This window comes from Aptenodytes patagonicus, chromosome 4 (assembly GCF_965638725.1).
Source record: "Aptenodytes patagonicus chromosome 4, bAptPat1.pri.cur, whole genome shotgun sequence".
NCBI lineage: Eukaryota > Metazoa > Chordata > Aves > Sphenisciformes > Spheniscidae > Aptenodytes > Aptenodytes patagonicus.
Genome location: NC_134952.1, coordinates 68158819 through 68172539, shown reverse-complemented (window position 1 = coordinate 68172539; position 13721 = coordinate 68158819). Strand labels below are relative to the sequence as shown.

General features: G+C 38.8%; 1 protein-coding gene across 5 annotated transcripts in view; it reads left to right on the top strand.

Annotated features, from left to right (window-relative positions):
* DCLK2 (doublecortin like kinase 2) overlaps positions 1 to 13721 on the top strand; it is a 91644-nt gene that overhangs the window by 39111 nt on the left and 38812 nt on the right. For all 5 annotated transcript variants that reach the window (XR_012995218.1, XR_012995216.1, XR_012995217.1 and 2 more), the window contains exons 3-4: positions 9448 to 9550; positions 12547 to 12648. Coding sequence is in view for 2 of the 5 variants with exons in the window: in XM_076337086.1 (XP_076193201.1) it covers positions 9448 to 9550; positions 12547 to 12648 (205 nt within the window). In the remaining 3 variants the exon portion in view is untranslated. The remainder of the gene's footprint in view (positions 1 to 9447; positions 9551 to 12546; positions 12649 to 13721) is intronic.

Here is a 13721-nt window from a genome sequence, read left to right as displayed (position 1 = left end):
GAGATAGATGAGTTGTACAGTGTGATTCAAAATGATTCACAATTTCCATAATTTTAGTCCTTTTCAACTGTAGTTATCTGATATCTAAATAGCTGCACATAATCGGTGCAATACTTGAAATATGATTTTGCAGAAAGGGATCGGTTTTGCCCTTTGGAAAAACTGATGAATGGACCTTGTCAGAAAGTCCTACAGTACTGGAAGGCTTTAAGAAATAGATACGTGTAGGAACTCATTTTAACTTGTGCATATTTCTACAGCTTATTTTTCTTACTGTCATTTCCATTGCAGTGAGGATGATCTATTTGAATCACACCCAAATACAGTGTTCCATTTCCACGTGTGTTCATTTTCTGAATTAAACTTCGAGATGTTAAAAAATATATGCAAAAATCTGTTTAAAATTGAAATAAAACTAAAATGTGATATGTGCGCTATTCTGTCATCTGTTCCCAATAGCTGTATAGCTGTATGAGTTGTGGTGAGCTGACCGCTCTGTTTATGCAGTCTTTCTGCATTGTCATACTGTATTAGGCGTTTCCTAGGCTTACTGCCAGACTTTTTCTGTTTACAAGGCAGCAGGCAAAGATTTAACATTTCTGTTTTCTTTCTTACTCTTTAGATTCCCTGTGGGACAGAAGGGTTTGTCTCCTTCTTTTTCACTGCTGTTCCTCATCACGGAGTATCAGTGAAAGGAGGTTCATTTTCTAATGATGACTGTAATAATGTGACACAGCCATTGATTAAATAGTCATTTAGGAAGCTGGCCTAGAAGAATTATTCTCATTATGGTCTTTGTTTCAATAGTTGGGGTTTTTCTCTTTTTTTTTCTTTTTTCCTAAATAGGTTAACAAGCTGCCTTTATCCAAGGCAGGCAAATTCAACGTTTGCAAATTTTTAAAAACAGAAAACTTAGTTTTTCTCTCACTGTTTACTGAATTTAATAAACTTGAAGGAAAGGACAAAAAGGTGCCAGATGCCAAACCTTAAATGGTAAATCAGTCTTGTGGGAGTTCTGACCTAGAAATCAGATTTATTATATAGTTTTATTGCAGTGTCCAGCAGAGCTGGGGAGGCCTCTGAGTAAATTGCAAACAAAAAAACCCCACTTTTAAAGTTTCTTTATTTTGTCAAGAAATATAGAGGATTAATATAAAGGAAAATAAGAGTCTTTAAAATCTGAAGTAAATTTGCTGGTCAAGATGCGCAGTCATATAACAGAAGATCAGGTAATGAACTTTTTAATTTTGTAACACAGTCAATACTTTTGCATTCTTTCTGTATGATCTGATCTCTGTTACTGTATTTCATGTTTTAGTTGCAGACAAAATAATTGTGCATTTGAACCTCAGAAATTAAGAGGTATTTGACCTAATTCCAATTATTTTTAGAGAACAAAGGAGATTTTTCTTTTTTCCTGGTCTGCTAATGACCTTACGGAAGTTGGCTGTTGGGGAAGTTACTATGATGCATTGCATAGTCCTCATAGCTACAGCCAGTAGGAAAGGTGTCTAGAGTCTATCAAGCTCATGGTTATATGTCCTCAAGCTTTAGGACTCCCCAGCCTACCCTATAGCTGTTTTGGGCAGGTGTGCCCAGTCTTAGTAGCGTTTGAGCTCTTTCAAGCATTGCATCAGAGGTTAGTCACTTGCTTACCCTTCTGGTGTGTAATTTTGTTTAATTTGGGAATTCCCAGAGAGATTCTGTAGCAGAGCTGTCACAGAGAACATAAGCTGGTGAGAAACAGAAGTTTTTGCAAGTGTCAGGTGCTTCTTCTCTATACCAGCAGGAGTCTTATCCCTTGACCTGATTTTCCAGGTTTGCTATGTATCTGATATAGCAGTGTTTTTTGTTGCTGTTCTTGTGTACAATGTGGGCTTCCATACTTGCTTGGCTCTTTTTCGGTTTTGCCTGTGTCTAAATCACTTAACATAGTTGCCTTCGACACTCTGTCATTTCTTCCAAATGAATAGGTTGTTAATTAAAAAAGAATACTGGCAATTACAGTATTTTTTTTAAAGGGAATGTCAGGGGCTCATTGGTTTGACTTTTCTCTGTATTTCTACTTCCTGGGTATATTCTAGCTACCCACCTGGCTATTCTCTCGCCGTTTACTGAAGACATGTCAGGAAATGTGACTCAGTATAACCAGGCAAATAGCTGCCTTAAGCTAGTACTGAACCTCTTTCGTGCCGGTCTTGGCTTCAGTCATGAAGGATGTTGATGGCTTAGTAAGTAGTTAAGAATATTGGTTAAACACATACACCCCCTTTCCCTTGGTGAAGTTTTTCTGTGAAAGTGCAGAGACCAAAGGGAAGTTCCAAGGTAAGAAAATCTGTGTTAAAATCACAGCGCTCAGTAGGAAAGGGTGGGAATGCCCTTTTCACCTTCCTTTTTGAGTTCCTGAGGCTGCCCAGAGGAAACTCTTCCTTTTGAAAGTTAAGTCTGCCCCTGTTGGTGATGGAACTGAAATAGAAAACAGACAACTGGCCTGTTTCTGCAGGAGTGCTTTCCTTGCATTTGGCACTTTAGGACATGCATAAACCCTTGAACTATAAGCCTGACAGCTTCAAAAACACTGCAAGAATTTTCATGAGACTGTATGGCAGTGAAGAGGAAGTGGCAGTGCTAAATTTATTTGAAAAGGGAAAACAAAAATGATGATTACAAGTATGACCTGGATGGCAAAATAGACAAATATCTGACTTTTGCTTACTCAGAAATAAAGGTTGATGCGAGGGGCAAAGGGCAAAACCATCAGGACCGCATAGCTGTAATCTGTCCCAGTCAAAGAGGAATAGCATTTCCCAGCAGAAATGTGGAGACCCCTCACACTGAAGGTGGTAGCAGGGAGGTTATATCTAGATTTGTCACGCTGACATTTAACAAATTGTTTGCATTTTTTTTCAGCAATTCGTGAAAAAAACTCACTGCGAACTTCAGCCTCAAATGCCTGTCACTAGTGCTGAGCTGAAAACATACACAAATCCAGCTGTTACTGTGCATGCTAGTTTTCCTTTTGCCTCCTATGTTATGTGCTTCCTTTTTTAAATATTTACACTGTATCCTGTTTTCTTGAAGTCAGTAGATATAAATATTTGTTCCATTGTTAAATACAAATAATCTTGCATATCTTTTCCAGTTTTGATGTTTTAGTTCAATTTTCAGCTGATGTAGAGAATTAGTCATCCAGAGAAGCTTTCCCCAGACACAGGGTGTGGCTCTTCAGACTTAAACTGTACAGTCCTGTTGCTGCTTACTTAAAATGAATCAGCCATACTAAATTGAGCCAAACTATTTGTCTTTACAGCTCTTCCTTCTACGTTTAGAATGAAGCATATTTGTAGGGCTGGAATAAATATAATTTATCCAGTGAGCCCCTGACTGGAAGGTGTTGATACATGGTTACAGAACTCTCTTTAGTGCTAAAGATTTGAGGGGAATTGAATTCTTTAGTAATTTTTCAGGTGTTTATAAAACCTCCATGGTGTCAGTCACTCCAATTTTTTTTAGTATTTTTTTTTTCCTCTGGAGGTTAGAGGACAAATATCTTGTGGATAAAGGTCTGTTTATATAATTCAATTTTTTAATTGTAACCTCATTATAAAGGACAATCATTAAATACCTGTTGAATTCTGTCTATAAAAGATTGATCATTATTCATGTTTCTTCTGGTGGGAATGTATCTTCTGCTTGTTAGATTCAGAGGTGGGAGTAAGGGTTGGTGTAAATTACATTTCTAGGTCTGTGTGATGGTGATGGGAAAGGGATTTCTGTATGGATCACAATTTGTATATTCTAGTCCAGTAGCTTGATCTGACTGAAGAAGTATTTCTTTGGAAAGAGCAAACTTTTTTGGTTATAAATATTTGTCAGAAACAGTTACCTTTTAAAACAGGTTTATATGATGGGTGTATGTGACATTAAAACACTGCACTAGTAGAGAGCCAGGGCATCAGGAAACTGATTTTTTTTTTTAAATAGATGTGTTTCTCTCCCTTCCCTTTCAACACCCCGTTTTCACATTTTGACATGCATTTTTGCCCATTCCTGTGAGTTTGTGGTTCATTTCTTTCTGCTCGTAAACCTCATTTTTTTGCTTCCAGCTGTGTGATTTTGAAGTGCTTTTACCATTAATGGTCTTGCAAACTACTGTTAGTCATGCCACTTCTGTAACATAATGCATATTTAGTAATATGTACCTCTGTTAGAAAGGTCTTCAGTCTCCCAAGATTTCCTCAAGGTGGGGGGGGAGTTTTGTGAGGAAAGACTGCTTTTTTTTGTAACAAGCAATTCAAGTTTTGAATCATTGGATCATTGAGCCTCTTCCATACTTGCCTGGGTTTCTTGCAGTTGAAGCCAATTACAATTGAATTCTCCTGGTGCTGCCACTTGAATTATGTTGTCCTCTGATCTTCAGTCTAATGGTGAGCACAGCCTTTTTGAGCCCATCAGGAAGCAGTGATGCCCAGAGTCATTTGCACATCAACTCAGAAAGCTATGGTGAGAATGCAAGTGAACGATTCTGTTGAAACAGACACGCAATAATGCTGTGGGTGACCCTACTAAAAAAAAAAAAGTGATGTTGACTTCCAGTTATATTTATTCTGAGACTTTTTGCACAACATTTTTGCTTTTCCCTATTCCCTTATATTCCTGCTTGTAATTCTAAGCCATTAGAAGTATTCTTAAAGGACTGAATACAAGTCCAATCCAGTCCTATCCAAATATGCACTACTCTGCTGTGCATAGTGACATATTTTGAACAAAAGCAGTGCAACAAGACAACCTGATAGCAGTCTGAGTTGTCAGAGGAGCACCAGTAAGTCACTTTTTGTTCTAAATAAAGGGAAGGTGGTGGAGTTACCAGCAGAACATAGGCGATGTTTGGCTAGGAAAGGATATTTAGAAATAAATAGGGTTTAACACATTTTAAACATGTTAATTGAAACATCCAGAGTTAACAAGATAACATTTTTCTGAAGTGCTCCTAAAGCAGTTTTTCAAAATATATTTCACTTTTCTATGTGAGGGGGGAAAAAAAAAGAATTCATGGAAGCGTGAAACCCCTTTGGTGTAAGCCTTTGTAGTGTTGGCTATAATGATAAACCCTAAAAAACTTCCTTGTGCAGCTCTGTGTATGCCTTCCATAAAAAAAGAGAGATTTAGAATAGATCCCCCCCCCCCCCCCCCCGTGGACAAACAAATGATAGTCATCTCGTTCTTTTAAAAGAGCATTATCCGTGGTAATTAAAGCCACAGACAGGAGAGAGACATTCTGATTGAGCTTTACTGCAAGGCCACCGATAGAAAGCATGCATTCTGAGTACTTGTATAGAGCTTTTGTGGATGTAAACTAGGAATTGGCCAGATCTGAATCTCAGAAATGACCTAATGACTGTAATTTTAAAGAAGCTCTCAACACTATTGAAAATCAGATCTAATTTTGGTGCTTAACCTCTTCAAGGTGTGTAAAGCTTTTTACATTTTCAACTTCATGCATAGAAGCTCACAGCATCAGGACTAGCAAGAGAGTTGTTACTTGAATGAATGACTACATATTTGACTATTTTTGCTATGGTACACTTATATGCAGCTTTGCTAATACCATCTTCCTTTGAAAGACATTTTAGGAAATGTTTTGAAGGACTGAACAGTTCTTTTAGCACCAAGTGCAGCAAAACAGAATGGGTAAGACAGAGTATAGATACTTAGTGGAAAGAGAAGCAGCATTTGTCGTACACTAGTTTGACAAACCAAATTTTGATCCCTAACTTACTGGAATGACTGACATGCTATTCATATGCACAAGTTCTACTGCTAATGAAACTAAAAAAAAAAAAAAAAGTGTTCAAAATTTTTTTGTTTTTAAATTTCTAGACTGATTGAATTCTGCTCAAAGCTACAAAAAATTGCTATATGATCTAAGTATAGATATTCTTTGGAGTGGAATTGTGTGATTTGCAAGTTAGACCACGGTGGACCTGCAGCATTCAAAAATCCCATGCAAACAATTTATTCATTTCAGCTTTCCCTTAATAGGTTTTTGCACCCTAAGTGAGCAAAAAACTGTTATCATTAATTGCAACATATACATTAATTTTAATTCTGTAGGAAATGAAGACTGTTTATTTTAGCCTCTGTTTGCACTTTGCAAGCTGCTCCTTTGACTTTGTTATGATAAAGGCCTAGAAAAAAAACCATTAGATTGTACTTTTAGGAAAACAGAAGATTTCCATGAACTTGGTTTTAAAAATACTTCCCTCATCTCATAATGTGTGGGTTTTGGGGATTGGTAAGTTCTAGCAGATCTTTATTCCTTGTTGAATACACTTTTTCAATATTTTTTTTCTTGTATATTTTCTGTGTAGCCGGTCCGGACTATTTGTAGGAAGGAGGAGGACTTCCAGTATTCACTGCTGGAATGTAGCGAGCATCTATGTAAATCTTTCTCATACTTGCATTTATCTGGCTTCCACTTATAAGTGTAGTTTAGTATCTTTTACAGTAAGCTAAAGTCTGTCTTGGTCTGTGACTGACAGGTGGAAGTCACGCAGGTCAGGTACAAAGTGTGCAAGCAGACTGAGAGGCTGGAATTAGCCTGAGCTCCAAGATGCAGGTGCTGTTGCTCCACCTGCAGCAGTTTATCTGATCACTGGTACTCATGTTGCTGATTACTCCTGTGTATTCTTGCCTGGGGAAACTGTTTATACATGAACATGTGGGAAAGCACCTATGGAAATTAATACCTTTCTTAAAGTTCTTTATTTCTCTCCCCAATAGCCATTTACAAAAGATTTAAAGGTGCATTTCTAAGGGTACTCCTGTCATCTTTTGTGTACAGATCTGACCCTTCCTTTGTAGAATTGCTCTGTGAACAACAAAAGGATGATGCCACATGCAGTTACATCCCTGTGTATTCCCAGACTCTGACATAAGACCTGTCGTTCTCTCCTCTCTTACTCTCAGCTCGGTTGTTAGACTGGATGGGTTAAGGGGTGAGGGGGAGGCTTTGAATCAGAACAGAAGGATTAATTTTAGGCTCTGCTAAACCACAGCATTTAACTCTAACCTGCTTGAAACAGCACTGCAAGGGCATTGGGGGCATGAGTAGAGCAGTGATGGGTTGGCAGAGCTTGTGGAAATGGCACCCAGTTTTGGGGGCTTTGGGTGTGAACTTTTGCCTCACCGATCATCTCTGCCCTTGTCCAGCAGTGCTACTGGGATAAGTGTTCTGAAAGCTTTTCCTGTAGTGGTGCGTTTGAGTTGGTTGCTGGATTCCTAAAATCTGTGGAAATGATAATGAGTCCTTGTATTAGGAGAGATTAGGTAGAGAGGAATAAATCCCATGTTAGCAAAACTCTTAAATTTGTACAGCCTTTTGAATCCAGTTACTACTACCTCTTCGGTTAACTAGAAGCAGTGTTTTCAAGTACAGCTGAAAATGTCTCTCGTCAATGAGAGCAGATTGTCGCTGCAATGGTAAGAAAACAATAAAAGGATTTTGGTGATGGCTGGAGTCCTTTGGCTGCATAACACAGTGACACAAATGCTGGATACTGCATGTGGCACTGTAGTGTGATCTTGCTGTAAGGGCACCGGCTGTTATTCCTGGGTTAGCTGCCATGACAACTGCGCTGCTGGTGAATGCCCTGTGTGGGTGTTCTTGCAGAGAGCTGAGGGTCATTGATATTCTGAGTGTTTCTCAGAATACTGCAGGCAGTAGAAACCCCTTCCTGTAGATCTGCCAATGTTTACTATTATCACAGTGGGTAAAATATGCAAATGGTGTTGACAAGTATCTGGGAAGGGAAAAAGGTAGTTTCCCTAAAAGCAGTTTTTTGGTTTACCGCTTTAATTACATGGTTTTACCAAATGGTTCTAACTTTTTTAGATTCTGCATAGCTTTTATTCCCAGATCTCATTTGGGTGTGCAATGTTAAAAAGAATAGGGAAACGATTATACAGTAAAATTTTAATCTGGTTACATTTGAAAAATAGCTTGCTACCTGCAAACACTTTTTTTTCTTCCAGGGGAGCTAGAATGAATTTGGTGGGATTTCTTGTTGTGGCATTTTTGGTTTTAATTGTTTTTAAAGCAGACTTTTCTCCTTCACAAGCTGACTTCTATTGACTTTTGAGGAGTGAGGCTTTTTCAAGGTCTTTGGTTTTGTGTTTTTAAAGAATGTCTAAAACATTTTTCTTTCTGATATCCCCATCCTTCTTGAAATCATAGAATCATAGAATCATTGAGGTTGGAAGAGACCTCTAAGATCATCGAGTCCAACCGTCAACCCAACACCACCATGCCCACTAAACCATGTCCCTAAGCGCCTCATCTACACGTCTTTTAAATACCTCCAGGGATGGGGACTCCACCACTTCCCTGGGCAGCCTGTTCCAATGTTTCACCACTCTTTCAGTAAAGAAATTTTTCCTTACATCCAATCTAAACCTCCCCTGCCGCAACTTGAGGCCATTTCCTCTCGTCCTATCGCTTGTTACTTCGGAGAAGAGACCGACACCCACCTCGCTACAACCTCCTTTCAGGTAGTTGTAGAGAGCGATGAGGTCTCCCCTCAGCCTCCTTTTCTCCAGGCTAAACAGTCCCAGTTCCCTCAGCCGCTCCTCATAAGACTTGTTCTCCAGACCCCTCACCAGCCTCGTTGCCCTTCTCTGGACACACTCCAGCACCTCAACGTCCTTCTTGTAGTGAGGGGCCCAAAACTGAACACAGTATTCGAGGTGCGGCCTCACCAGGGCCAAGTACAGGGGCACAATCACTTCCCTACTCCTGCTGGCCACACTATTTCTGATACAGGCCAGGATGCCATTGGCCTTCTTGGCCGCCTGGGCACACTGCCGGCTACGTTGTAACATCATTACTGGGGCAATTAAGAACAGACAGAGCTGCAAAGGGCACGGAAGGGACTCTGTATTTCTTTTTTTTCTTGAATAGGGACTACCTTCTAATAAAAGGGGGAATTAATTTTTGTTATCGGGACATTAAAACATGGAAATTAAATGCCTCAGAGCATAAAAAAATAAATTTGTAGATGCAATCATTTTAACTCGACAGATTTTCCCATAAGCAATTAATGTAAGAATACAAGAAGCTTTGATATTTGAGTAGTGTTTATAGCTGATCTTGTCAGTCATCAGCATGCATGTGTAGTTATAGGCAAAACCGCAGGTGTTAAATGTAAGAGAAGGTGTTTTTGGAGGTGAGGGGCAGTCATATTTTACAGTCTTGACCCTGAGGTTTCCTGCAGTATTGGGAGAGGTGAAGTACTTGAGAACTGGAGTGTTTCTGTCATTATAAAAGAACATTATGGTATCACTGTGAAAAGGAAAACACAAACTTATTAACTGTTGCTGACTAACTGAGGATTTAGCATTTGAAAGTACTGCATTTGTTTATTTTGCTTTGTATATTTTGCTGTCAAGGTGACATGCTTGCAGGACTTCTTTGGAGATGATGATGTCTTCATTGCATGTGGTCCTGAGAAATACCGGTATGCTCAGGATGACTTCGTGTTGGATCACAGCGGTAAGACTGTACAACCTAAACCCACTGAAATAGTCAACTTCATTGAGAACTCTTCCCCCTCCCGCTCCCCTGCATTCAATCCTCAAGAGTTGTGTGATTTCGGAAAATACACATTGGAATATATTTTCCTATGGATTAAAATGTTTTTCCAAACCATCGTTTGGATTCTGTAAGTCTGTTAAAATGCACTAACAAACCTCATCTATTTTCTTGGAAAACAGCATTGAATTTTAAAAGGTTCAGTCATGGATCTAATGGATCTAAAATCTGTTAAAAACGTTCACTTTTGACATCTGTGACTATAAGATGATCTCCATATTGCTGTCTTCATGAGATTTTTGAAAAATCACATATGTAACGACACTCATTTCAGGTCTTGAATTGTCCTGCTAGACAATTCACACATTCCAGTCTTGTTTGCTATAGACCAAGTGTTGAGCCTGTTTATATTGTGAGGTTGTAGGGGGTGTTGGGTGGAGAAGGAGGTGAGACAGACTGGGACTTTGTGCCTATGCTGTCTACCATTGACAGATCATGAATTTAACTTGTTTACAAAAGTTGTTTTTCTGTGAAGAGAAAATTTATAATGTAAGTTCAAGGAAAAAGCCCTCTCCTCTACCAGGGAGTTTTAGAATTGGCTTGGAATATCAAATCATATATATGTTGGGTTTTTCTCCATGTTCATAGAATCATAAATGGTTTGGGTTGGAAGGGACCTTTAAAGGTCATCTAGTCCAACCGCCCTGCAATGAGCTGGGACATCTTCAACTAGATCAGGTTGCTCAGAGCCCCATCCAACCTGACCTTGAATGTGTCCAGGAATGGGGCATCTACAGCCTCTCTGGACAACCTGTTCCAGTGTTTCACCACACTCGTAAAAAATTTCTTCCTTATATCTAGTCTGAATCTACCATCTTTTAGTTTAAAACTATTACCCCTTGTCATATTGCTACAGGCCCTACTAGACATGTTTTTTTCTGTCTATATTGGTTCAACTGTAGAATCACCCTGATTTTCTTTTATGAAAAAAAGAATCTGTGGTAAAGAAAACTTGCCCTGGCAAGAATCATCAGATTATTTGAGGAGAGTTTCAGGTTGTGAATAAGAGGGGTGTTTTTGCCTTGCTCTCAGGTAACTGAAAGCAAAAGCAGCTACTGTTTTTCTAATTTTTACAAATGCCATAATTTCATTACAAAATCTTCAGTTACATCAAGAAGTATAGGTATACGTCTAACCACTGGTCCGTACATTTGGATGGATGGATGGATGGATTGAGCTGGCTCCCATTCTATTGTTATTGCCAGCATGCTACTTTTCCAGAACTGCCTGATTATGTTGATTCAGCTAGTGTGGAGGTGACAAGAAGGGTAATTTTTTAACATAGTTTTAGACTAGCTAAGATACAATTTTATTCTTATGCAGGAATGGAAGAGCATGGTTGTATTAACTCACGCTGCAAATCCCAGTCTGGGCAAAATCATTATTTTCCTTGCAGATTTTAAGGCCATAAGTTTGCTTTTCCCATTACACCATGCACAGACTAATTGGACTCATTTCCTTTCTAAGAACCCAGTAATGGAGGGTTTTTTCCTCCCTTTGTCTCTTCAGCTTTGGTGGTCCTGCTTCCTCTAATAACTCTGGAGGTCTTAATGGACAAAAGCAGGTTAGGTACAGAGTGGAACATGACTTGATTGGCAGGGCATGCAGCTCTACTTACTATTTTTGATGGTGACGTGGCATCATAATGATGGCATTGACATCGTAGTGATGAATAACAGGGACAAAATTAGGAGGGAAATTTATATGATTCCATTGGGAGTGATTTGCAGTGGATGCTAACTGTAGAAATTTGTTGTGGTTTAACCTCAGCTGGCAACTGAGCACCACACAGCCACTCGCTCACTCACCCCCCCGCCCCCAGTGGGATGGGGGAGAGAGAATCGGAAGAGTAAAAATGAGAAAACTCATGGGTTGAGATAAGAACAGTTTAATAATTGAAATATAATAATAATAATTATAATAATAATAACAGAATATACAAAGCAAGTGATACACAATGCAATTGCTCACCACCTGCTGACCAATGCCCAGCCAGTCCCCAAGCAGCGGCCCCCCTGGCCAGCTTTCCCCCAGTTTATGTACTGGGCATGACGTCACACGGTATGGAATGTCCCTTTGGCCAGTTTGGGTCAGCTGTGCTGGCTGTGCCCCCTCCCAGCTTCTTGTGCACCTCCAGCCTTCTTAGTTCGTAGAGCATGGGAAGCTGAAAAGTCCTTGACTAGTGTAAGCACTACTTCACAACAACTAAAACATCGGTGTGTTATCAACATTATTCTCATCCTAAACCCCAAACACAGCACTGTACCAGCTACTAGGAAGGAAATTAACTCTATGCCAGCCAAAACCAGGACAGAATTAAAATGTTTTCAAAATGTCAATGCATGTATGCCTACTGATTCCTTTCCCATTTAGGTTGTCCTTTATTTAATGATATGTAGCTGATGGTAAATGGCAGTAATCTATCGTCTCAGCCTTTTGGAAACAATAGACATTTTTCACCTCTTTTAAAAATTGGTCACAGCATCAGTTTCTTGCAAGAGAAGGTAAATGGGGCTTGCTGTGCAGTTGCCCTATATGAAGCTGCCATTACAGCATGCAGGATTTACTGAATTATCAGAAGAATGGCATCAGCTGACTTCCTTACTCTTTCAGCTGTGCGTAGGTACAAACTTGAATTATAGTAGTAATCTAGCTTCAAGACATGAAGAAATATTACATGCAGAATGTTACATTCAGCGTTTGACTAGCTCAAATACGTTTGTATGGTATGTAGGTTAAAGTTCTGAGATGCTCTTATAAATTTGTTTCATTCAGTTGGGCAAGCATGTTTAGAAAATACTGATGTTCATTTTCTGGATAATAAACACCAACAGTAGTGTTTGGAGGAAGTTTGTACATTGAACTGTTGTCAAAACTCTTATTTGCTTGCTTTGTAGAATGCCGTGTTATGAAGTCCTCTTATTCCCGATCATCTGGCATGAGGCATACTGGGTCCAAAAGTCCAGGACCTTCACGTCGAAGCAAATCACCTGCCTCAGGTACTACTTCTAGGAAAACACTGAACACATAAAATACATGAACGTTAGAATTTGTTTAACGGGGTGAAAAAACTATTGGCTCTGTCTGAAATAGAAGTGCCATGCTTTGTTTCCTGAGGGAAAAAATGTTTTTTCAGTTTGTCTCATAGATTAAATACTAATTTATAATGAAATTTGCATTTATTTTTGAGTCCTGAGAGGAAATGTGGTTTCTATTTTTTAACTAACAGGCACAAAAAGTTTCAGCTTATGAACATTGGAATAATTTGTGCTAATTGTACACTTGGGATATGTTTTCAGCATGGCGCTTGATTTTCTTGAAGACTATTAACTACGGGATGGTTATGTGGTTAAATTCATGTTCATTGAACTAGAGTATACCCTTAAGTGTTTTGAATTTGAAAGGTTTCTCCTATATAAGCCAAATATTGTCAGAAGTACAGGATTTTGCTGTTTCAAGTAATTTTAGGAGATGTTCTGGAATGTTATTACCCATTAACAGAGAATTTTTTAATCTCCTCTTGTGCTTCCTGTAATTTCAAAGAAAGGTTCACATTGTGTTTTTGCCAGCAGTTTGGCTGAACACCGTATGTTCCAACCATTGAGTCTTTCATGCAAATAAACAGAAGGGAGAAACTTGGTTTTTTCACCTCTGCATTTAATTTCTAAATACAATAAAACTTAATTGATTTTTCCTTCAGACCTGAAGAAGTAGTCCTGAGATCAAACCATTGAATATGTAAATATACAATGCTCTGTTTTGAGTGTAACTGTGCATGTAAGCTCCTGTGCGTATATTCAAAGCTGCAACATGTGCCATATTCTCATTTCCATATCAATATTTGTTTTGCTTAATTGATGCTGGTTAAAGTAATTTTATGTCTTTTGGGTTCTTTCAAAGTGGAATATTTATCATCTGTTTATAAAGGTTGAATATTTAACTGTAAAGCTTCAAAGAAGAATTGCAGTAACAACAAAGAAAAATGTAGCATGAAGGGCAAGTTTCACAACTGATCTACGTTTCATGAAATCCTGTTAACTCCAATGAGACCGCATGGGATATCTATCAACAG